At 54.9% G+C, this 23,969-nt stretch overlaps 2 protein-coding genes across 2 annotated transcripts in view; one reads left to right on the top strand and one right to left on the bottom strand.

The window, feature by feature from the left end:
- PTPRN2 (protein tyrosine phosphatase receptor type N2) overlaps nucleotides 1-23,969 on the bottom strand; it is a 1,007,974-nt gene that overhangs the window by 2,785 nt on the left and 981,220 nt on the right. Inside the window, exon 22 of the mRNA XM_050785710.1 lies at nucleotides 6,281-6,354. Within this exon, the coding sequence (XP_050641667.1) occupies nucleotides 6,281-6,354 (74 nt within the window). The remainder of the gene's footprint in view (nucleotides 1-6,280; nucleotides 6,355-23,969) is intronic.
- UBE3C (ubiquitin protein ligase E3C) overlaps nucleotides 1-23,969 on the top strand; it is a 542,607-nt gene that overhangs the window by 419,027 nt on the left and 99,611 nt on the right. The window lies entirely within an intron of this gene.

The following is a 23,969-nucleotide window of genomic DNA, read 5'->3' as shown; positions in this document are numbered from 1 at the left end:
GGGCGCAAAGCCTCCTGGGTTTGCAAAGACAGGACATTTGAGAGGCCGAGTCAGGGCATTCTAAGCAAGAAAGCATTTTTGAACATACACTAAAATAAAATTTGAGGCCTGCTGGAGAAAGATCCCACAGCTTCTTCCAGTGGAACACTGCACCCCTTGGAGAAGTGGCTGTGGCGGGACGGCCCAGCCAGGCTCAGGCCAGGTCAGGCTGTCTGGTCACCACCCCTGTGTCCACACCGGACAGCGAGTGGGAACGCCCCTTCTCAGGCTGTCCTGGGGCAACCACAGGGTGCCCACATAGCTGGTGGAGGGATGGAGGCCGCAGGAGCCGCCGTGGCTCTCAGACACCTGCTGCTGGAGTCAGGGTCGGCCGGGGGTGGAAGCCGTGGAGCTTTGCGGAGGCCGCTTGGATTTCTATTTGTGCTTATGTTTATATTTGTAATTCTTCAGGTGTAAACAAAGGCCTGGGTGGAGATAGGAACCTTAGAGGGGGCCTCAGTGAACGTGTCTCTGAGCCACCTGTGCCCTCCAGGAGGCTGCACACACCCGTGTGGGGCGGCTTCCCCCAGCACCTCTCAGAAGGGGGTGAGGACAACACACCTTCCTGTGTCTGTCACCTCCAGCTTCTCTTTTCACAAAAGTAGACCAGCTCCAAGCCACACTGAGAGAGCTGAGCCCTGCCCAAGCTAGGGACTAGGCATTGTGTGTGCACCGGGGCAGAGGACAGAGATGGAGAGATGGAGAGAGATGGAGACAGATGGAGAGAGATGGAGAGAGGTGGAGAGAGACAGAGAGAGGTGGAGAGAGACAGAGAGAGGTAGAGACGGAGAGAGGTGGAGAGAGATGGAGAGAGACAGAGAGAGGTGGAGAGAGACAGAGAGAAGTGGAGAGAGACGGAGAGAGGTAGAGACGGAGAGAGGTGGAGAGAGATGGAGAGAGGTGGAGAGATACGGAGAGAGATGGCAAGAGGTGGAGAGCCACAGAAATGAACAGTTCCAATGGCACAGGAGGCCTTGGGAGAGGTGGGCTGCGGGCCTGAGGCTGACGGGTGAGTGTGGACTGCACTACGCATGACGGAATCCGTGTCTGTCACTCCAGTGCTGGGCTGGGTTGGGAAGATAGGAGCATGTCTGGGCCATGCCCTGCTTCTGGGACCGAGGACTACACTGGGTACATCTGAGGAGGAGGCTGAGGTCAGGCTTTAGGACAAGGGGCTGGCACAGAAGAAAATGGGGAAGGAAGAAACTAAAATGCAGATGTGAGACGACAGGTTGGGGAGAGCGACGCACGGGCAGCACGTGGACATGCACGGGGTCTCCCGTCCAGTGAGAAAAGCACGGGGGTCTCCCGCCCAGTGAGGGGGCGTGGGGCTTCTTGGGTGTGGGACACACTCATCACTGGCTCTACTTCTGGAACTGACAAATGTAAAAAAAGAAACACCATTGTGGGCAGGAAAGTGTTAAGGTCCTTGGTTAAATGGGAAACTCTTGAGACGTATGGCGGGAAGGAAGGGAAGAACCGCTCTACCACAGATGGGAGAGAGGTGTGATTTCAGCCTTGTCTGCCATCCCGCATGTCTGCTGAGGGTGTGTGTACACAGCGATGTGTGTGGGTGTGTGTGTGTGCATGCAGCTGTGTATGGATGTGCACCGTGTGTGTGGGTGCGTAGGTGTGTGTGGGTGTGTGCAGTGGTGCAGGTGTGCATGGGTGTGTACAGGTGTGTGGGTGTGTAGATGTGTGTGGGGGTGTGCACTGTGTACACCTGTGGAGGTGTGTGGGTATGCACAGTGTCCGTGGCTGTGTGGGTGTGCACCCCGTGGGTGGGTGTGTAGGTGTGTGTGTGGGGTGTATGCATGGGTGTGTGCAGGTGTTTGGGTGTGTGCAGTGGGTGTGGCTGTGTGCATGTGTAGGTGTTTGTGGGTGTGGGGGTGTGTGCAATGTGTGGGTGTGTGCAGTGTCCATGGCTGTGTAGGTGTGCACTCTGTGCAGATGTGTGGGTGTGCACAGTGTGCGTGGCTGTGTGGGTGTGCACCACGTACGTGGGTGTAGGTGTGTGTGGTTGTATGCATGGGTGTGTGCAGGTGAGTGCACCGTGTGTGTGGGTGTGTAGGTGTGTGTGGTTGTATGCATGGGCGTGTGCAGATGTGTGTGTGCACTGTGTGTGGGTGTGTGTGGTTGTATGCATGGGTGTGTGCAGGTGTGTGCACCGTGTGTGGGTGTGTAGGTGTGTGTGGTTGTATGCATGGGTGTGTGCAGGTGTGTGCACCGTGTGTGTGGGCGTGTAGGTGTGTGTGGTTGTATGCATGGGTGTGTGCAGATGTGTGTGTGCACAGTGTGTGGGTGTGGTTGTATGCATGGGTGTGTGCAGATGTGTGTGTGCACTGTGTGTGGGTGTGTGTGGTTGTATGCATGGGTGTGTGGTGTGTGTGTGCACAGTGTGTGGGTGTGTGGTTGTATGCATGGGTGTGTGCAGGTGAGTGTGCAGTGTGTGGGTGTGTAGGTGTGTGTGGTTGTATGCATGGGTGTGTGCAGGTGTGTGCGTGTGCACAGTGTGTGTGGCTGTGTCGCCTCTGGCAGCTCGTGTGGTGTCAAATCCTGAGCTGCGGTTCAGCCTCTGGGCGCCTGGACTTTTTTTCTAAGATGACGGAGTTTGTGGTCAGGGACTGAGTGAAATATTTTCTATTCGACCCAAATTCCAGGGAGGAAACGGCTCTCCCGAGGGTCTTTTTTACTGTAGCGATGGTGTTTTGCTGTCGGGGCCTGTGGTCATCCTGGTCTCCGGGCGCTCACATCTACGGCTCGTTCCTTCCTTGTCTTCAGTTCCAAACAAGGCGACGTGACTTCCTCCGTTCAAAGGAGCTGCAGACGCCTCCTCTTGGCTTCATGGAAGAAAAGCATTCAGACTGGACCACAGCATTGTGCCCAAATAATTTTTCTATCTTTGTGAATTTGAACTTCTAGGGGAAGTTCAGTCTCGGGGCAATGTTGGGCAGCGCAGTCATGGGTTGACAGTGACTTTCGCATGGTTCCCATTTCCTTATGCCTTGAAGTTCCAGGAGCTGAATTTATGTGCATGCTCCAAGACGGCTCCTGAACACAAACCCTAAGGAAGACGGGGAACTCCTCGGGATGCCCAGTCCAAGAAGGAAGCAGCTAGGAAGCTGACTCTGAATCTGGAGTGCAGAAAACGGAGCTTTGGGTCACCAACTGATCTGGGCAACAGGGCAAGAGTGTGTACGTGTTATCATCTTGCCATTTATTTATGTATTTTATATTGAAGTTCTGGGATCCACGTGCAGGGTGGGCAGGTTTGTTCCATAGGCAAGCATGTGCCATGGTGGTTTGCCGCCCCCATCAACCCATCACTGAGGAATTAGGCTCCGCATGCATTAGCTATTGATCCTGATGCTCTCCCTCTCCCTTCCCCACTGACAGGCCCCAGTGTGTGCTGTTCCCTTCCCAGTGTCCATGTGTTCTCATTGGTCAGCTCTCATTTACAAGTGAGAACAGGCGGTGTTTGGTTTTCTGTTCCTGCATTAGTTTGCTGAGGATAATGACCTCCAGCCCCATCCATGTCCTTGCAAAGGGCATGATCTCGTTCCTTTTTATGGCTGCATATTATTCCACAGTGTATTCGCACCACATTTTCTTTATCCAGTCTATCACTGACGGGCATTTGGGTTGGTCCTAGGTCTTTGCTGTCATCTTACCATTTAAAAATAGAGTAGAATGGAATACCTGGCACGTAACAATTGTGATTGTGGCTTTCTCTTTCTCTGATGAGTCCCGAAGCACCTCACTTCACGAAGGGTCTTGGGACCACCCTTGCACGCCTCAGTCATCAGTGTGCCAGGAAGGGCTCGTTCTGGCAAACAGGATACACACAACGGAGGCCTGGAGGCTTTGCTCTTTGCAATGGTTTTTCACTTTTGGCAAGAAGATATCCCCTTGAGATGATTTTGCCCATCCTAAAACCAGTGTGTGTTCTGGGCAAACTCACCCGTCCGGAGGGGAAGAGGCTGCCTGAGAGGCAGGCAGACACGTGGGGAGGAAACTAATTTGAATTTAGATTTCCTGGGACTTATCCCAGAGTGGGCCTCGGTGTGGAGTCACCATCACACCTGCCTGAGGTGGCGCTCGCTGTCCATTCCTGGTTATGTGTGCCTTGTTCTCCCAGCCTCCATGGCCTCCTCTGTCCAGTTCAGAGCCACCTGAAGCTCCCGGGACTCAGGGCCAGCCAGAAGGCAGTACGTGCCTGTCTTCACAAGGCCACCTCTTTTGCTGCTAGGCAGCCAGGCCAGGAGGATGGTCAGTGCGGCAAGATGGACCCTTCCATGGATGGACCCTTCCATGGCATGAAACCTGGGAACTCCTTGGTACAGAGAGGCCAGACATACATCAACCTCACGTCCAGTTCTTGTTGAGACAAAGCTCACCCAAACTTTTTTGTTTTGACCGCTGTTGCTGCTGGAACAGCAGCTGTCCCCTGTGTCACTTCCTCTCTTGACAGCCTCACAATACGTGCCGAGTGCTGTGGTGAACAAGCAGAAGGAAAGACAGACGTGCGCACAGTCCCAGCTTCTCCCCGAGAGACACTGAGGAACCACACAGGGAAAAATCAGCACCCAGCCAGGCAGAAACCTCCAGACACACACCTCAGTGGGTGTGGACGTGAGGCTCCCCTGTGAGGGACATGCCTGCCCCCCCGCCCCGCCCGGACCACAGGGGACGTGGGATACACCTAGACAAGAGACGTTCCACAAAGACAGAGCAAGGCTGCTGGCGCTCTAGAAGACCTCACGGCCGTGAAGCGTCCTGGACAGCAGAGGAGCCATGAGCCCCTCGCATGGCCGCCCCGGGCATGTCCTGCTCCAGGGGAAGTTCCCTGGTGGGGCACGGAGGGCGTCAGGCTGGGACTATCGGTCAGTCAGTGGTTTGTTTAGATGCTGACTTCCTGGGTTTGGTCACTGCACTGTGGTTACGTGAGGTGTTCATATTTGGGGACACTAGGTGGAGGGTTGGTGGATTATTTCTGAGTTTTTTTTTTTCCTCTGGAGGCTGAGGCAGGAGAATCGCTTGAACCTGGGAGGCGGAGGTTACAGTGAGCTGAGATTTCACCACTGTACTCCAGCGTGGGTGACAGAGCGAGACTCCGTCTCAAAAAATAAAACAAAAAAACCCAAAACAACAACAACAACAAAACCGAGGAAAATATACCGTCCCAAGACTTACAAAGAACTTTCACAAAATCACGTGATGGTGCTACCAGTTGCACAGAGAGGGCAAAAAGAAACAGGGGAGTAGAGAGGCCAAAGGCACGCCAAGCCCAGCCTCAGGGCGAGAAGCCAGACACATAACAACCTCACGTCCAGTTCTCGTTGAGCCAAAGCTCACCAGAATTTTTTTGTGTTGACCCCTGTTGCTGCAAACTGGGTCTCTTCAGCAAGTGTGAGCGATGCTGGGTGCTCCAGGATGCTGTGCCCTGGGTCCTCCACAAAGTGCAGGCCCCAGAGAGGCCGGGCAGCACTCAGCGAGCTCAGAACATCCTCCGGAGGGCTCTGGGATTTATCGTCAACCTGTGTCTACAAAAATACAGCATTCTGCCCCCACCCCTAAATCTAGTGAATGGAAAGAGCCAGTGAATCGAGTTCCTACGACTTGAGATGTGGCTGCATCTGGAGGTGTTGCAGGAATCGTCAGTGGACCTCTGGGGGCCCAGATGTGCCCCCACCCATGCAGGACCAGTGTGGACGAGGCCGGCCAGAGCAGAGCAATGGGTGTGTGGCTCACATTAAACCAGGCCGTCCCCGTGCTCCTGTGGCTCACAGTAAACCAGGCCGTCCCCGTGCTCCAGTGGCTCACAGTAAACCAGGCCGTCCCCGTGCTCCTGTGGCTCACAGTAAACCAGGCCGTCCCCGTGCTCCTGTGGCTCACAGTAAACCAGGCCCTCCCCGTGCTCCTGTGGCTCACAGTAAACCAGGCCGTCCCCGTGCTCCTGTGGCTCACAGTAAACCAGGCCGTCCCCGTGCTCCTGTGGCTCACAGTAAACCAGGCCGTCCCCGTGCTCCTGTGGCTCACAGTAAACCAGGCCGTCCCCGTGCTCCTGTGGCTCACAGTAAACCAGGCCGTCCCCGTGCTCCTGTGGCTCACAGTAAACCAGGCCGTCCCCGTGCTCCTGTGGCTCACAGTAAACCAGGCCCTCCCTGTGCTCCTCTCGGGAACACGGCCCCAGAGAGGCACTTTTAATGGGTCCATGTCCTGGAGGAGAGACTGACAGTACCTTCGTCTGGACCATGCCGGGTCTCTGGTCCCTCAAGTGCTCCAGGGTTGCTGCGATATCAATCTCTTTAGCACCTGCAACAAACCACAAATTGGGCTGAGTTCAGAGCACAAGATAATCCATGCCACATCTGTCAATCTTCTGCTAGCCACGTTCCCTCTGGGCTGAGAGGCCAATTGAAAATTATTACACTCATCCCTCAGCAGGCTGGCAGGCAGCTGCAATTTCAGTGTTCATATAGAAGACGAAGGCAGGGGCAGCTTTCATTAGCATTAATTCCAGAAAGCTGGGCTGAAAAATGGTTATAAGATGCTCATACAGATACTTACCAACAGCAGGCCGTCGCCATCAGAAACCAAAGCTGGTTTTCTTTTCTTTTTTATTTTTTTTTGTTTGACACTTCAGGGAATGTCGTAAATCATAGGGAACCACATATAAACTTTACCTTTGATTGCATAGGATTACTTTTTCATTTAAAGAAATAAAAAATCAGATTAATTTAGATTAATGGACTTAACCTTAATATTGGCTTTTAACTGTAGAGTTTCCTGCTTTTTAAACTCTAAGGTTCCACGTTTTGGGTCTGAGTAAAAGTAGCCCATGGCTACTCCCAGCTCGGCAGTTCACCGAAAGCTCCATCCTCCTGTAGACAGCACCGATCTCACGGCAGGTGTTGCTGGCTGCACTCAAATCATGCTATTTAAGTTTTAAATTTTAAGCTAATAATTAATTCAGCACATATTCTTGTTTTTCCATTTTGCTAGGTTCTTTAGTAGACAGATAATGAGCAGGACAGGGTCCCGACCTCTCCAGCGTGTTGCAGGTGAGAGGGGGAGACAGGACACAGCCGCCAGGATGAGAAACACGGAGAGGTGTGGGATGAGGAGCAGGAGGCACCTCCGAAGCGGGTCAGAATCCCACAGGGAAACCCACATGGGTGCCAGGCACTTCACGTCCCCTCTACCACGTCCCCTCTACCGAACATGGTGAACTGAGAACCATGGTCACCCCAGTCGCAGATGAGGAAATGGAGACATGGCCAACGGTGTGTCCAAGCCACAGAGAGAAGGAAGCCGCAGTCATTGGAACCCTGACTACCGTGGGCAGGACAGTGCTGGCCAAAGACCTGAGGAGGCCCAGGTGGCCCAGAGTCAGGTGGGCCCCGGGCCTTTCTCTCTGGCCGTAACCTGAGTGCACACCACATTCCTCACCCAGCGAATCAGGAGAGCAGGTTTAAAATTCCTCAATTTCCTTTTCCTGTGGTTCTGCAGCTTCACAGGGTGGCAACTGAAAGGCCAGTGCGGGCTCGGGCTCCAGGATCATCCCAGCAGGGTAGTGGGTGCCTGCAAAGCACCTCCAAGTCACAGGGTCTGCTTCAGAGCCGCAGGCAGCCGGAGGGAAAGGCGGGGTGACGGGGGGGCTGGGGAGGACACGCGCTGGAACCAAATGTCATATTTGCATGAAAGGAGAACAAAGCAGGTGGCACAGAGAATCTGGCCATCAGGACAGCCTTGCAGTGGCTCTACCAGGGAGGCCCGGCGCGAGACGACCACCCCACCTGCCCCGCCTGGCTGGAGGGTCTCTCCACCCTTGAACACAGAAGGTGGAGACACTGGCATTCCCCAGCAGCAACAGGGCTTGTGGTGATGGGAGCCACTGTCGGGGCTAAGCTGGCCGTCCCTCCAGCTCCCATCCTCTCGCTAAAGGACCCCATTCTCCTGGGCAGGGAAGACCATGAGGGCCGCCACCTTTTAAGCCAGGCCTCTGCAGGCAGGAAAGGAGCCTCTCTCTTGGGGCAGCCCCTGTGAGCTCAGCCACCAGGGAACTAGCTGGCAGCTCATGTGGGTGGAAGGTGAGGCCAGGTTCACAGGTTTCCTTAATTGCTCCTCTTTGGGTCTCCAAAGGCCTCAAAAGTCGACAAGGCCACAGTAAATACAATCTTGTTTTAAAAGAAATCCATAAATTTAAAACAGCCTGACACAAACGGGTGAGTTTGCCAAATGGTAGAGAGGCAGGGAGGAAGCTGAAGGGAGGAAGCCGAAGGACCCCTCCTGCAGCTACGACTGTGGCGGCCGAGGATGCCGCTTCCCCTCCTCCTCCTCTCACGGGCACTCCGGCAGTTGTGCTCACAGAGCAGAATCATGGCAGAAACGATGCAGGGGGACTGGCCTCTCTGAGACAAGCTTGTCTTATGAAAGTCAAGTCCCTGCATGGAGAGCGTGAGGTTAGTCTCAGCGCCATTGCACGAACGTTCGTGCTTCAGCCAAAAAACTCCTCAGAAACGCCCACATCGTCTGTTGCACCCTGACTGTACCTTTGGTAGGAGCTGTGGCTTCTGCACACATTGTCCCCAGAACTTTGCTGCAGTTTAAATGTGAAAAATACCACAACCGTAGGCAGAAGGATAAACAAGCTGCAATTCACAGCATCTTTCAAGCATCTCAAGTTGGTATAAAGGCTCAAGCTAAACAGAGACCCCAGATGGGGCTCACCCAAAGGAAGGCCACTGGCCACCATGCACTCCACAGACACTGTGCACCCCACAGCCAGCACACACCCCACAGCCAGCACACACCCCACAGCCAGCACACACCCCACACACCCCACAGCCACCACACACCCCACAGGCACCGTGCACCCCACAGCCAGCACACACCCCACAGCCAGCACACACCCCATGGGCACCGTGCACCCCACAGCCAGCACACACCCCACAGCCAGCACACACCCCACAGCCACCACACACCCCACAGCCACCACACACCCCACAGTCAGCACACACCCCACAGCCAGCACACACCCCACAGCCAGCACACACCCCACAGCCACCACACACCCCACAGCCACCACACACCCCACACACCCCACAGCCACCACACACCCCACAGGCACCGTGCACCCCACAGCCAGCACACACCCCACAGCCAGCACACACCCCACAGCCAGCACACACCCCATGGGCACCGTGCACCCCACAGCCAGCACATACCCCACAGCCAGCACACACCCCACAGCCAGAACACACCCCACAGCCAGCACACACCCCACAGCCAGCACACACCCCACAGCCACCACACACCCCACAGCCACCACACACCCCACAGCCACCACACACCCCACAGCCAGCACACACCCCATGGGCACCGTGCACCCCACAACCACCACACACCCCACAGCCAGCACACACCCCACAGCCAGCACACACCCCACAGCCAGCACACACCCCACAGCCACCACGCACCCCACAGCCACCACGCACCCCACAGCCAGCACGCACCCCACAGCCAGCACGCACCCCACAGCCACCACGCACCCCACAGCCACCACGCACCCCACGGGCACCACGCACCCCACGGGCACCACGCACCCCACGGCCAGCACGCACCCCACGGGCATCACGCACCCCATGGGCATCACGCACCCCACGGGCATCACGCACCCCACGGGCATCACACACCCCACGGGCATCACACACCCCACAGCCACCACGCACCCCACGGCCAGCACACACCCCACGGCCAGCACACACCCCACAGCCAGCACACACCCCACAGTCACCACACACCCCACAGTCACCACACACCCCACAGTCACCACGCACCCCACAGCCAGCACACAGCCCACAGCCACCACACACCCCACAGCCGGCACACACCCCACAGCCACCACACACCCCACAGCCACCACACACCCCACAGCCAGCACACACCCCACAGCCAGCACACACCCCACAGCCAGCATACACCCCACAGCCAGCACACACCCCACAGCCGGTATACACCCCACAGCCACCACGCACCCCACAGCCACCACACACCCCACAGCCACCACGCACCCCACAGCCACCACGCACCCCACAGCCAGCATGCACCCCACAGCCAGCACACACCCCACACCCAGCACACACCCTACAGCCAGCACACACCCCACAGCCACCACGCACCCCACGGGCACCGTGCACCCCACGGCCACCACGCACCCCACGGCCACCACGCACCCCACAGCCACCACGCACCCCACAGCCAGCACACACCCCACAGCCAGCACGCACCCCACGGCCAGCACACACCCCGGGCATCACACACCCCACAGCCAGCACACACCCCACTGCCAGCACACACCCCACAGCCGGCACGCACCCCACAGTCACCATGCACCCCACAGCCGGCACACACCCCATGGGCACCACACACCCCACAGCCAGCATACATCCCACAGCCAGCATGCACCCCACAGCCAGCATGCACCCCACAGCCGGCATGCACCCCATGACCACCACACACTCCACGGCCACCACATACCCCCCAGGAACCATGCACTCTATGGCCACTGCACACCCTGTGGCTACCGATCACACACCCCACAGTCACTGCGTACCCCATGGTCACCACACACCCCAAATTCTGCTGGATTGGCTCTTTAGAAATCATCCAGAAGAAATGGCAAGACGTTTGCTGTTTAACTACCAGGTGTAAAAAACAATAACATAACTAAATAGCTTCCCGATAAAAGTAACACAGTATTTCTATGTACAAGGAAACCTACCCTCTCATTTAGAAAGGAAGTCATTCTGCAAAGCAGCTGGCCGCGTGAATAACAGCTCAGAAACTGGAAATGTATCAGCTCCATCTAACACTGGGTGTTGTAACTCCTCACAGATCCCGACTGCTGACCTCAGCACGATGCTGACCTGGACTGTGTGGGGAGGGGACAGGCCGAGGTGCAGGACCAGGGAGGCTCCGTGTGCTGGGGCCTCACATCCACGTTTAGAGCACACTGTCTATCTTCCACTGTTCGCTGCTGGGATTGGAAACCAGGTTCTAATACACAAAATGTATTATAACTAGTCTTGTATAATTAAAAACGTAAGGTGTCTATTGGCTTTTAAGAAATTTTTTCCAACACCAAAAAGAGGTGAGTTAAGGCAGGAGTGCTGGGGTTGCCGACAGACGCCGAGTTGTGTCAGGTGACATAGGGAAGATCGAGCTACAGAGCTGAGGTGTGGGTTTCCACTCTGCACCCTATGCTGGGCGTGGCGGGGAAGCTGGATGGGCCAGCCTCACCTCTGGAGGGGCTTTCCTCCCGTTTCCAGGGTCCAGTGAGGGTCCAGTGAGGGTCCAGTGAGATGACGCATGATTACGTGTAATTTACAAAACGCATTTGATACTCAGGCGACCTTACAGATCTCGTGAGCAAACTCTTCTGGGAGAGGGTGAGATCCAATTAGTTATGTTCTCTGAAGCCTTCCAGGCACGAGGACAGCAGCAGCTTCTACGGGGATCCCTCAGCTCTCTGTCTCAGAAGTCACGAACCTCAGGAGAAGCAGGTGTGGTATAAATAGTCTGATTCAAGAGACAGGGAGCTCTCAGCCTTCCCGAGATGTCACGTTCAGGGTTCATCTGGGCCACAGAGTTAAAACCTCTCTCCTTTAGTTGGCTTAGGGTACTTGCTTTTAGTCCCTGAAACTTCTTTTTTAAAACGACTTTCAACGGCAATGTCACCTGAAGGGCTGTGTGTATGATTGTGCTAGTGTGGAATCCTGGGCGACCGTCCCTCACTGGCAACTGCCCTCCTAAATTCTGGCCGGAGCCATGAAGCCGTCAGGAGCTGTAGCAGGTGCGGGTGAGGAAGGGGCTCTCCCTCCATGCGCACTGATCTCTGGAGATGGTCATCACTGGCAGCTGTCTCCCAGAACAGCGGCGTGGTCCTCAGATAAAATGCGATGGATAAAGTCTCTCTTATTTCACAACATCGTGGCTCCCTCTCAGACTGTGGTTTGTGAGAAAAAGTGAAAAAAGGAAGGAGAAAGACGCACCGGGTCATCCCCAGACAACATGGGGAGAACTGGGCTGAAATACAGAACAACATGGGAGCATGCCTCCAAATCGCAATGAGCCCAAGACCAAAACTGAAGAGCAGAGGAAACGGAGTTAACGCTTAAAAAGTGTGTGGCACCAACATTAGGTCCGTAACGGATGTATTAGTAAAATCAGTTGTCTGCTGTGGATAGCTCCTGCTTCTTGCATGCTAGAATTAAGAATAATTCCTTACTTGAAGTGTGGCAGAGAGAGAAGCTTTCATAGAACCCATGCGTGAGATCTTTCTTTCATAAGGGACAGACCCTGGACAGCCAGGCTCAGGCCAGGCGTCGGGTCCTGCCTGCTCTCGTGCCCTCCTGAGCATGGGTGCAGCCAGGCTGGGCGCCAGATCCTGCCCGCTCTCGTGCCCTCCTGAGCATGGGTGCAGCCAGGCCGGGCACCAGATCCTGCCCGCTCTCATGCCCTCTTGAGCATGGGTGTGGCCAGGCTGGGCACCAGATCCTGCCCGCTCTCGTGCCCTCCTGAGCATGGGTGTGGCCAGGCCGGGCGCCAGATCCTGCCCGCTCTCGTGCCCTCCTGAGCATGGGTATAGCCAGGCCGGGCGCCAGATCCTGCCTGCTCTCGTGCCCTCCTGAGCACGGGTGCGGCCTGGCAGGGCAGGGGCACAACATTGGCATTGGTAAAGTACCTGCTGGGTGGGCATGTGTCCCCCTTCACTTGGTAAAAGGCTTTTCTTGGTGTCAAAGATCCACTTAAAGCCTCCACTGCATAGAAAGCTCCCTCTAGTGCATTTAAAGTACAATTCTTTCTTGAAAAATCCAATTTTGCTGACAAGGTGAAGGAGCAGCTAACAAAAGTGAAATTCCAGGTAAATGGAAAGGCCCAGTGGTGTGACGCTCACATTGAAAAGCTTGCAAACAGTCGAGGAGTCAGAGCACATGCAAAGAAAATCTGGATGGAAGGAAAGAAAGGAACCTTAACGATGGTTACCGGGGACAGAGGGTGGGTCCACAGAGAAGTTCCAGACGTTTTCCACCTAAGAAGCATCGTGGTGATTCAAACACCAGGGAAATGAATGGACTCAGTGGAGCCACTTTCTGCTACTTGACCAGGTTTGAGTTGTCAATGTCGGGAACGCACAGGGAAGTGACGCAGGCTGCCATCTTGGCCAGCACCTCAGTGTGGTGAGCGCTGCCTGAGTCGGTTTCTTGTTTGGATTGGGCTGCACCCTCATGCCCGAGACACCCAGGAAGACCCACCTCTCTCGCTGTTAGTGGACCGGGGAGGGAGCCACAGACACCAGGCTCTGCGTGCTCCGCTGGCACCTGAATGGCTGCTGGGTACCATGCTGTGCCCAGCTCAGCAAATGTAAATCGTTCTCATCATTATTTTCTAATTCACTCAGGGCTCATTGGGTTAAAAGTTTATACATTGGTTAAATACATTTTTAAGACAACAGACGGTTTTTTTTTTAGCTTTAGAGAAAAAATGTTAACCATTAAACAAAAGCCATTAAAAGAATATTAGTGTTAAAGTATTAAAACTATTTGTCACAATGAAAGAATCCATTTGAAGTTAAAGAAAACCAAGCAAATATGCTACCGGTGTCTCTTTACAAGGCCTGTTGGATTTCTCCTGGACTCTGGCTCTTGGCTGACCGAGCCGTGTGATTCAGCTCATGGCCCTAGACCACATCCTCCCAGTAAACAGAGTGAACGCGGACGGATGGGGTGTGCCGGGAGGACCATCATCACCATCTCCCGACTGTCATTCTTCCGCGTGGCTTCCAGCAGCCTGTTCATGGATAATAACTGGATGAGCACAGGTAAGTTTTATTACAATTTTACTCAGAGGTTTTGCAGACGGCAGGGATGCAATGTATTCTTTTTTTCTTGAAAGTAAAAAAGACAATGTGGCCGGGCGCGGTGGCTCAAGCCTGTAATCCCAGCACTTTGGGAGGCCGAGACGGGCGGATCACAAGGTCAGGAGATCGAGACCATCCTGGCTAACACGGTGAAACCCCGTCTCTACTAAAAAAACACAAAAAACTAGCCGGGCGAGGTGGCGGCGCCTGTAGTCCCAGCTACTCGGGAGGCTGAGGCAGGAGAATGGCAGGAACCCGGGAGGCGGAGCTTGCAGTGAGCTGAGATCTGGCCACTGCACTCCAGCCTGGGCGACAGAGCGAGACTCCGTCTCAAAAAAAAAAAAAAGACAATGTGTGCCAAGCGTTCAAGAGAGAGGCCTTTACTTGCAGGAGAAAATTTTCTCAACTCCACCCTCTGGAAGAACTGAAGAAAAGCTTGGTCCTAACTAAATGCATTCGAATTAAGGACACATGGTGATTATTACGAATCCAGATAAGGAACGAAGTGGAACAGTTCCTGTGCCCTGGGAGGTGCAGAGCTCCTCACTCACCCAGGCTGGGATATTTCTGCTTTGTCTGGGATATTTTCCTGTGCACACACACATGCACACACCCAAACAACACACACCCCCATACTCATGTCATACATATGCACATGCACACACACACACACAGAGGCATACACACACCATACAATACACGCACACTCATGTCATACACACATGCCAACACATGCATATACACACAGGCATGCACACACCACAGAACACACACACCCACACTCATGTCATACATATGCACATGCACACACATATACATACAGGCATGCACACACCACACAACACACCCACACTCACGTCATACATATGCACATGCACACACACAAAGGCATGCACACACCCACATTCACACGTCATACATATGCACATGCACACACACAGACACATGCATGCACACACCAAAACACACACCCCATGTCATACATATGCACATGCAGGCACACACACATGCACACACCCAAACATGCACATCCCACACTCACATGTCATACACACATGCCCACACACATATACACATGTATGCACATGTCCACACTACACTCACACCTCACACTAATGTCATACATATGCACATACAAGCACACATACACATGCACACGCCCACAATATGCACACCCCACACTCACTTCATACATATGCACACATGCACACAGATATACACACAGGCATGCACACACAACACACCCATGCTCACATGTCATACATATGCACATGCACACACACATATACACACAGGAATGCACATGCCCACACAACACGCACACCCCACGCTGACGTCACACCTATGCACACACATGCACAATGTCATACATATGCATATGCAGGCACACACGCATGCACACACCCAAACATGCACATCCCACACTCACATGTCATACATACACATATGCCCACACACATACACACGTGTGCACATGCTCACACTACACTCACACCCCACACTGTCATACATATGCACATACAAGCACACATACACATGCACACGCCCACAATATGCACACCCCACACTCACTTCATACATATGCACACACGCACACATGTATACACACAGGCATGCACACACAACACACCCACGCTCACGTGTCATACATATGCACATGCACACACACATATACACACAGGAATGCACATGCCCACACAACACACACACCCCCACGCTGATGTCACACATACGCACACACATGCACAATGTCATATATATGCACATGCATGCACACACATATACATAGGCATGTACGCATCCACACAAGATGCACACAGCACACTCGTGTCATACATACACACACACAGATATACACACAGGCATGCACACGCTCACACAACATGCACATCCACACTCATGTCATACATACATGCATGCACACATACACAGGCGTGCACACACCACACAACACACACACCCCACTTATATAGGTCATATATATGCACACACACATACACACAGGCATGCACGCACCACAGAACACTCACATCCTACACACATGCACACACACACCGACACCCCACTCTCTCACAATACACCCCACATCACACATGCACATCCATTATTCCTACATTCAGGATCACACACATCATACGCATGCACACACACACAGAACACTCACAGCTCACACTGCACATTCCACACCCCATATCACACACTCATATGCTGTGCACATGCATACACCCACGTGCATGCACACATGTACACATGGGCATGCATACGCCCACATACCCACACCAATCACACACACACATGCACACACTGTCCTGGGCCTTCGGTGCTGAGTTTTCACTTCACATCTTTCCTGGATGATCTTAACTAAAGACTTATGAAAATTATAAGCAGGATTTTTTTTGCTGACCTTCCAGATAAATTATATGGTCTATGTTGCGACACTTTGCTGGGATCAAAGGAGGCAAATCTGCGTCTTATTCACTTGAAAATCAAGTAGATCAGAATCATAACAAACTAGCTACTTCTTACGTATTTTTTCCTTTGAATAAATTCTAAATCCTTCTTTTGGAGAAACTGAGATGCCTCCAGATCCTTATAAAAAATGTAAGTTAAACAAAATGTAGAAGTGTATAAATGAGTACTGTCGTTTTAAAGTCACCATCCGCTAATACTCCAGGAGGACAGGGAATTGTGCAAAATATCCTGATAAGTTTCTATTGACTGCTGGACCATCCCATAATACTGTTGAGGTGTTGGCAGCATCAACGCGGAGACGCCGGACCTCCGCACCCCTGTGCAGGTGAGCACAGCTTCACGATTCAAGGGGGGACTGTTAAAAGTGAAAGACGAATACGATGGCTCCGCAATTCCGAGTCCCGTCTGTGAACACATGCACGTTGGTGCAACGTGGTGCCCACTGCAGTTTGCTGCCACCCCACCTACCTGCCCTGCACAACCAGTGCCAGGGCACCGGGGCAGGACCGAGATGCAAACGCAGCGTCTGTGCTGACAGAAGAGGTTTGGGAACGGCACGAGAGCCCCAAGGCAGGGGAGTGCTGAGGTACATCCTGGAGCGTCCGTGTGATGGGGTAGGGCACGCAGCCATTCCCGGGTCGGTGCAGAGCACACACACCCACACGGGGAGCTCCAGAATGTGGCTAGGCCCTCGACACCTACGTCAGAATCAACACGCGTGTGCGGTAAATGGCATTCAGGAGGCGTCTGCAGCTGAGTAACGATCACACCAAACTGTGAATATTGAACACGTGGAAGAGAACAGGGGGCCCGCCTAAGGCAACCCTTCTCATGCTGCCTGGAACACGCACACACCACTTGCACCTTTAACCTGAAAGGTGCTCACGCACTGGTGCTCACGCACTGGTCCAGTGGGGATGTGTGACGAACGCAGTCAGCTCCCCTCCCAGGCCGCACTGACCACTGGTATTGCTGCTCCTGGGGGCCCGGCCTTTATGGGGGTCTGGTGGGATCCCTCCTGCAAGGGCACAGGCCAGGCTCTCCTCCCCCTTGCTCCTGCAGGGCCAGCAGCTGCCTTGGTCCCCCTGAGTCTATTTTGGGTTCAGAAAGTGCCTGGGCTGGGGACAAGGCCAGTTACACATTGACTCAGTTCTGTGGCTTATAGTGCAAGCACGGAGACCTTGTCCCACGCCTGTGGGCTCATGGCCAAGGACACTTTGCACCATTTGACCTCAGAAACAGGAGAAACGGAAGCACAGGGGAGGCTGAGGAGGGAGCCGAGCAGCCGTGTGACACTGCACGGGATTGCTGCCCTTCCCACACGCAAGTTCTGTCTCACGTAGTTGCTGTGCGTCTGGAAGAATCTTGCGTGAGGATTACTGATTCCAAGGGACAGCGTGCAACCCCCTGCCGCACCCTGACTCCATCAGGGGACCCCCAGCATCCTACTCAACACCACGAGGGAGCCTCACTGCCAAACGGCCAGGCTGCATGAGCCTGGGTTTCAGGCGCCAGGAAAGGACGTGTGGGACCCGCTGCCTCTGGGGACAGCCCCTCAGGGTCTGGACGGAGGATGTTGGGCCTGAGGGCTGGGCAGGGACGATGCTCTGGGAGATGCCTCCAGGACAACAGGGAGACCCCTGCAGCCCTCCGCACGGGCCCCTCGAATCCCAGGACAGGGAGTGGCAGAGCACGCTGGCGGGGGCTGGACGAGCAGAGGAATGAGGGAAGGATGGAGTGGGTAGGTGTGAGAGGAGGGGAGACAGAGTGGGGGACCACAGACTGTGTGGGGAGGGCGGCTGCACCACAGGAAACGGAGCAACCAGGCCGTGAGCAAGATGTGCACAGAGGAGGAAGGAGAGGATCCAGCGACTGAGACGGAGGAGCGACTGCCGGACAGCAGGGAGCAGAATCAGGCAGGGGAGTGCGCACGCTGGGCCAGGTTGAACTGTGGAGCTGTGTCTGCAACCGGAACCTCAGAGGGCAGGACTTTGATCCCCTCCTGAATTTCCAAACAGGAGTCTGAACAGAAACACGTGGACTCAGGGACCAGTGCTTGCGGTATGCCCTGAGGGCGACACAACTGCCCCCACAGGGCTGTGGCCCCCCAGCCCCGTCTCTCCTGTGTTCTCTCCCACATCCTCAGTGGCTGCCTGCTGCCAGCTCCCTCGCTGTGGCCTCATCCAGCTCCTGCTGGCGTGGTCTGACCCCTAAATGTGTGCCAGCAAGGCCTGCGTTGGAGGGAGGGGAGGGCCTGGATGGGCCTGGATGGCCCTGATGGGCCTGGATGGGCTTGGATGGGCCTGATGGGCCTGGATGGGCTTGGATGGGCCTGATGGGCTGGTGCCAGCACCCGGGACCAAGGAGGGAGCTTGCAGAAGGGACGGCCCTCGGCCAGGTGGGACCTGAACAACATCTTTTGGCATCCAATGGGCCTGAGGTGTCTGCGTGTCCATGAGGAGAAGCAGAGGACTGCCCAGGTGAGGACATCAGACCCTGGAGTGGGTGAGGAGCCCCTGCAGCCAGGCTGTGTGAACCCTGGCTCAGCAGGGCCGGCCTGACCCCTTGCAGGTGGGAGACCCATGAGCTGGTACTCAGTGAGGACGGCCGCATGCACAGGGACGAAGACCCCCAAGGAGACCATCGAAGGATGGTGGGCAGTGCTGCCCACACGGACACCCACAGTGTGTTTCCCAAGACCAGTGGGTCTCACACTGTCCACACACTCCCACCTGTCGATCAACACCAGGGCCCACTTGTGCCTCCCCTGTGCCCCGCCTGGGTGGGGTCAGCCACACCCCTGGGTCAGCCGCGCCCCTGGACCGCTGCTCCAACCAGTGTCCATCGTCTGCCCCTTACACGGGACAGGGCACTGCAGTCCGGCCCAGGAACCTGGGGACACCTCACGCCCCACATCCCTCACTGTTTCTCTTGCACCAGAAAAGCTCAGGGGAATGAAAGGCACGGAAAACAAACAACGCGCAGTGGACGAGGCCCTGCTGCTGCCCGACGGAAGGCAGTTCCTCCCTGGAAGAGAAAGGGGCAGACAGGCTCCCTCTCCCCTTCCCTTCTCCCACCTCACCCAATTCTGGGCACTGTCTCAGCCTGAAACTTGTCTGAGCAAGACAAGAGACACCGCGGGCCGAACGTGCCTGTGAGGTCCCTTTCCCGCTGACGCTTCGTGTTTTCACGTTTCAGCCAAACATAAAAGTGAGACGTCTCCCGCCCAGCTTTCCCGTTTCTGCCCAACCCTCGCGTCCCTCTAAGTCTCGTCTGCAGAAGGCCGAACCCCATGTACGTGCACATCCTTCCCCTGGTGCCCAAATGTGCGGCTCTGTCCGGCTCAACCCTCTGCTGGGCCCCGTGGCTGAGCCGGCCTGTTCTTCAGTTCCAGCTCCATCCCCTGGCCCTCTCGGTCCTGCACTGCCCAGCTGGTCCCCCGGCTGTCTGGTTCTGCACTGCCTGGCCATGCCATCCCCTCAGCCCTCTGGTCCTGCACTGCCTGGCTGGTCCCCTAGCACCTGCCTGAGTTCTCCCACTTCCCTGTAGACTCCAGGCTGTGCCGAGAGAGAGCTGAGCTCAGCGGCCCAGGCCCTTCACCACTGGCCCTCAGTTTCCTCTTCCTCCAGTAGTTTCCATGACAGCCCCAAACGAACTCCCCAGCTAAGCTGCCCCTCTGTCCCTGGAGCCCTGGAACACACCACGCTGTGCCTCTGAGCGCCATCCCTGGGGTCGTGTGCCTTCCACCATCCTCCCTCTGGGGCCTTGAGCCTTTGCAGACTGAGCAGGGTTCTGCATCTGACCCTGGCTGGCCGGAGGCCTTGAGGCAAGTCACCCAACCTCCCAGAACTGCTTCCTCAGCTCGCAACAAAGTGGTGAGAACGGACGGCCCCTAGGGCCCCTCCATTTGGTGGGACGCGTTCTGCGGGTCTTCCTGAGCCCCGGCCCATGAGTGAAGCTGCCGTCTCTGCATCTGGGAGTGTCCTTGTCTGCTCCCCAGCACCCTGCAGCCACAGACCCTGACCTGTCTCTCGGCAGAGCAGGAAGATGCGGCGGGAGGATGGGGCTTCCCTGTTTTACTCTCAGAACCCGCGCCGGGCAGGCAGCAGGTGCCAAACCAGCGTCGGCATGGACCCAGCATGCAGTGGACGCTGCCCTGCCACCAGCTGGAGCCACACTTTCACGGTTCACCCTGGCATCTGCCAGAGAAGGAATGGACCAGCGGGACTCCAGAGAGGACAGACGGTGGGGGATGTGCCCTGGGGAGGGGAAGGCTGCGCCCCCCCACGCCACAGAAAGGAACCTGCAAAGCCCGGAGTCCTGGGGCCGAAGGATCTGGCGTGACCCACCAAGGGGGACCGGCAGTGGCCAGCCTGCCCAGGGCTCTGGGGACAGCTCCGGGCCGAGGCAGCCACCCAAGGTCTTTCTGTCTAAAGCATCTTACTGACGGCTGTGTGAGACCCGATCAGGAGGGGAAAATGGAGCGGGGAGACCAGCACAGGAGGGGTGACGGGGCTGGGCCCGGGGAGATGAGAAGAGGGTGAGGGTGCAGTCAGGAGCCACCGTAGTGCCACCTTGGAGCCGTGTGGCCCACCAGGACCCGCTGTGGTGGCGGGAGTGGCTTCCAGCTTCACCGCCTGGCGTCGCCATGGTGGCTATGTCACGCAGCTGGTACAACTGAAGAGCTGACTTGTAAACTTTATCCAATTTTAGCGACTCTAAGGAACCACATGTGGCTGCTGTACAAAACAAGGCAGCTCTGGAGGGCGGCTGGCCTTCAAAGTCCGGGGAGCCATAAAACACGATTCCGCAAAGACGTTCTGCTGTCACCACGCACAGCAGATCAGGACCCAGGTGCTCCCATGTCACCACGCACAGCAGGTCAGGACCCAGGTGCTCCCGCGTCACCACGCACAGCAGATCAGGACCCAGGTGCTCCCACGTCACCACACACAGATCAGGACCCAGGTGCTCCTGCATCACCACGCACAACAGATCAGGACCCAGGTGCTCCCGCGTCACCACGCACAGCAGATCAGGACCCAGGTGCTCCTGCATCACCACGCACAACAGATCAGGACCCAGGTGCTCCCATGTCACCACACACAGCAGATCAGGACCCAGGTGCTCCGCTTCACCACACACAGCAGATCAGGACCCAGGTGCTCCTGCGTCACCACACATAGCAGATCAGGACCCAGGTGCTCTTGCACACGCTTGAGGCGACGGGCTCTCTGCTCCATAGCCCCTCTCACTTCCCACAGGCAGTCTTCCATCTACTACTGGAACCTGCCCTTAAAAGTTAAGAAAATATAGGAGGAGATCTACGAAAAGATAGGAGAAGATATTTGTGACTTTGGATTTGACCAAAATATCTTGGGTATGATACTAAAAGCACAGGAAAAAAAAAAGAGAAAAAAATATTTTTTGAGGTATGTTTCTCTCTTGTTTCCCAGGCTGGAGTGCAATGGCATGATCTCAGCTCCCTGCAACCTCCACCTGCCGGGTTCAAGTGATTCTCCTGCCTCAGCCTCCCTAGTAGCTGGGATTACAGGCACCCACCACCACACCTGGCTAATTTTTGTATTTTTAGTAGAGACTGGGTTTTGCCATGTTGGCCAGGCTGGTCTCGAACTCCTGACCTCAGGTGATCCACCTGCCTCGGCCTCCCAAAGTGCTGGGATTACAGGTGTGAGCCACAAGAAAAAGATTTTTAAAAAGATAAACTGGACTTCATCAAAATTGAACACTTGTGTAACAAAGACACTATCAAAAGAGTAAAAAACCCTGATGTAATGGGAGAAAATGCTTGCAAATTACGTATATGATAAGGGAGTAGTATTCAGAATATATAAAGAACTCTTAGAATTCAACAAGAAAAAAACTGAACAGCCCACTTCAGAAATGGGCAAGGGACTTGAAATGTCTGTTTTGCTCAAGTTGATACACGAATGGCCAATAAGCCATTAAAGGATGTTCAGCGTCACTAGTTGTTAGGGAAATGCACATTAAAACCACAGTGAGATCCACTCACATCCACTGGGATGGCTGTAATCAAACAGCCAAGAGGTAAAGAGAATTACGGTCGATGCGGCCGTTCCGCCCCAGGGACAGCTCCAGGGATGCGAGTGGACATCTGCGGATCCACATTCACAGCAGGAATTCTCACAACAGTCCAAAGCTGGAAACAATGGCAATGTCCATTAATACCCAAATGAATCCTCAAAGTGTGGTCCATCCGTGCCATGGAATATTAGTCAGTCATAAAAAGGAAGTTAGTGCTGACACACACCACAACACAGGCCAACCTTGAAGGCATTATGCAAAGTGACATACACCAGTCACAGAAGCACAGACGTCGCATCACTCCACTTAGATGAGGTGCGCAGTATAGTCAGATTCATGGAAACAAAGAACGGAAATGATCCCTCCCCACAGGCGAGGAGATGTGTATCCACACACACAACAGTACCCAGGTCCAGTTGCTGAGTCTGAGAGCTGGGGCTGGATCTACACCTGTGTGGACACCCCACCATCCACTCACATTCACGCCGTGAGGTTACTTAGGAACGTACTCCTAACTAGCTGAAGTTTAAAGCTCACTCCAGCACGGGCTCGCAAGCCGTGGGGATTCATGCTGGAACACAAAATTCCCAGTCTGCGGCTCCTGCCAGACAAGAGAAATGAGTCCCCCCAGACACACTCTGCATCTTGTCAACAATCACAGCCGCGGGGGGGCCATATGGCATCTGCTTGGCACAGCCTCCATGGCACCTGGGGCCCCAGAGGCACCCCCTTCCGGCCCAGGCGCAGACCCTGGTGGGAATGCTGTGGCAGCTCGGCCACACTTCTCGGCCACTGCATTTCTGTGCTGGCCCCTGGGGAGTGAAGCCTGACTCCGCGTAGCATAGGCTCAGCCGACCTGATCTCTGGGGAGCCCCCCCAGTGCTGGTTGCTCCTTGTCCCTTTAAAAAATTTTGGGGGATGTAATCCCAGCACTTTGGGAGGCCGAGACGCGCAGATCACAAGGTCAGGAGATCGACACCATCCTGGCTAACACGGTGAAACCCCGTCTCTACTAAAAAATACAAAAAAACTAGCCAGGCGAGGTGGCGGGCGCCTGCAGTCCCAGCTACTCGGGAGGCTGAGGCAGGAGAATGGCGTAAACCCGGGAGGCGGAGCTTGCAGTGAGCCGAGATCCGACCACTGCACTCCAGCCTGGGTGACAGAGCGAGACTCCGTCTCAAAAAAAAAATTGTGGGGGAGTAGAAAAATACCCTCAGTAAGTGAGATCACTGACAAAAATGTAAATGTAAAAAGCACAACCTTAGACAATATCTTGCTTGAAAAAAACATTTTTTGCTACATGTGAGCAAAGCCCTTCAATGAGAGAGGAATAGGCTACCTAAAAACAGATTCCGGTGCACTTATCTAGTATCGATGAGTTAGAAACGTATCTGCTGCAACAGAAATGCCATGTGCAAGTGCTTCACAGATTGGTGCCTACTTTCCCTCCACACAACCCTTTGCAGAA

The sequence above is a fragment of the Macaca thibetana genome, chromosome 3 (assembly GCF_024542745.1).
Source record: "Macaca thibetana thibetana isolate TM-01 chromosome 3, ASM2454274v1, whole genome shotgun sequence".
Classification (NCBI taxonomy): Eukaryota; Metazoa; Chordata; class Mammalia; order Primates; family Cercopithecidae; genus Macaca; species Macaca thibetana.
This window is presented reverse-complemented; position numbering and strand designations above follow the sequence as displayed.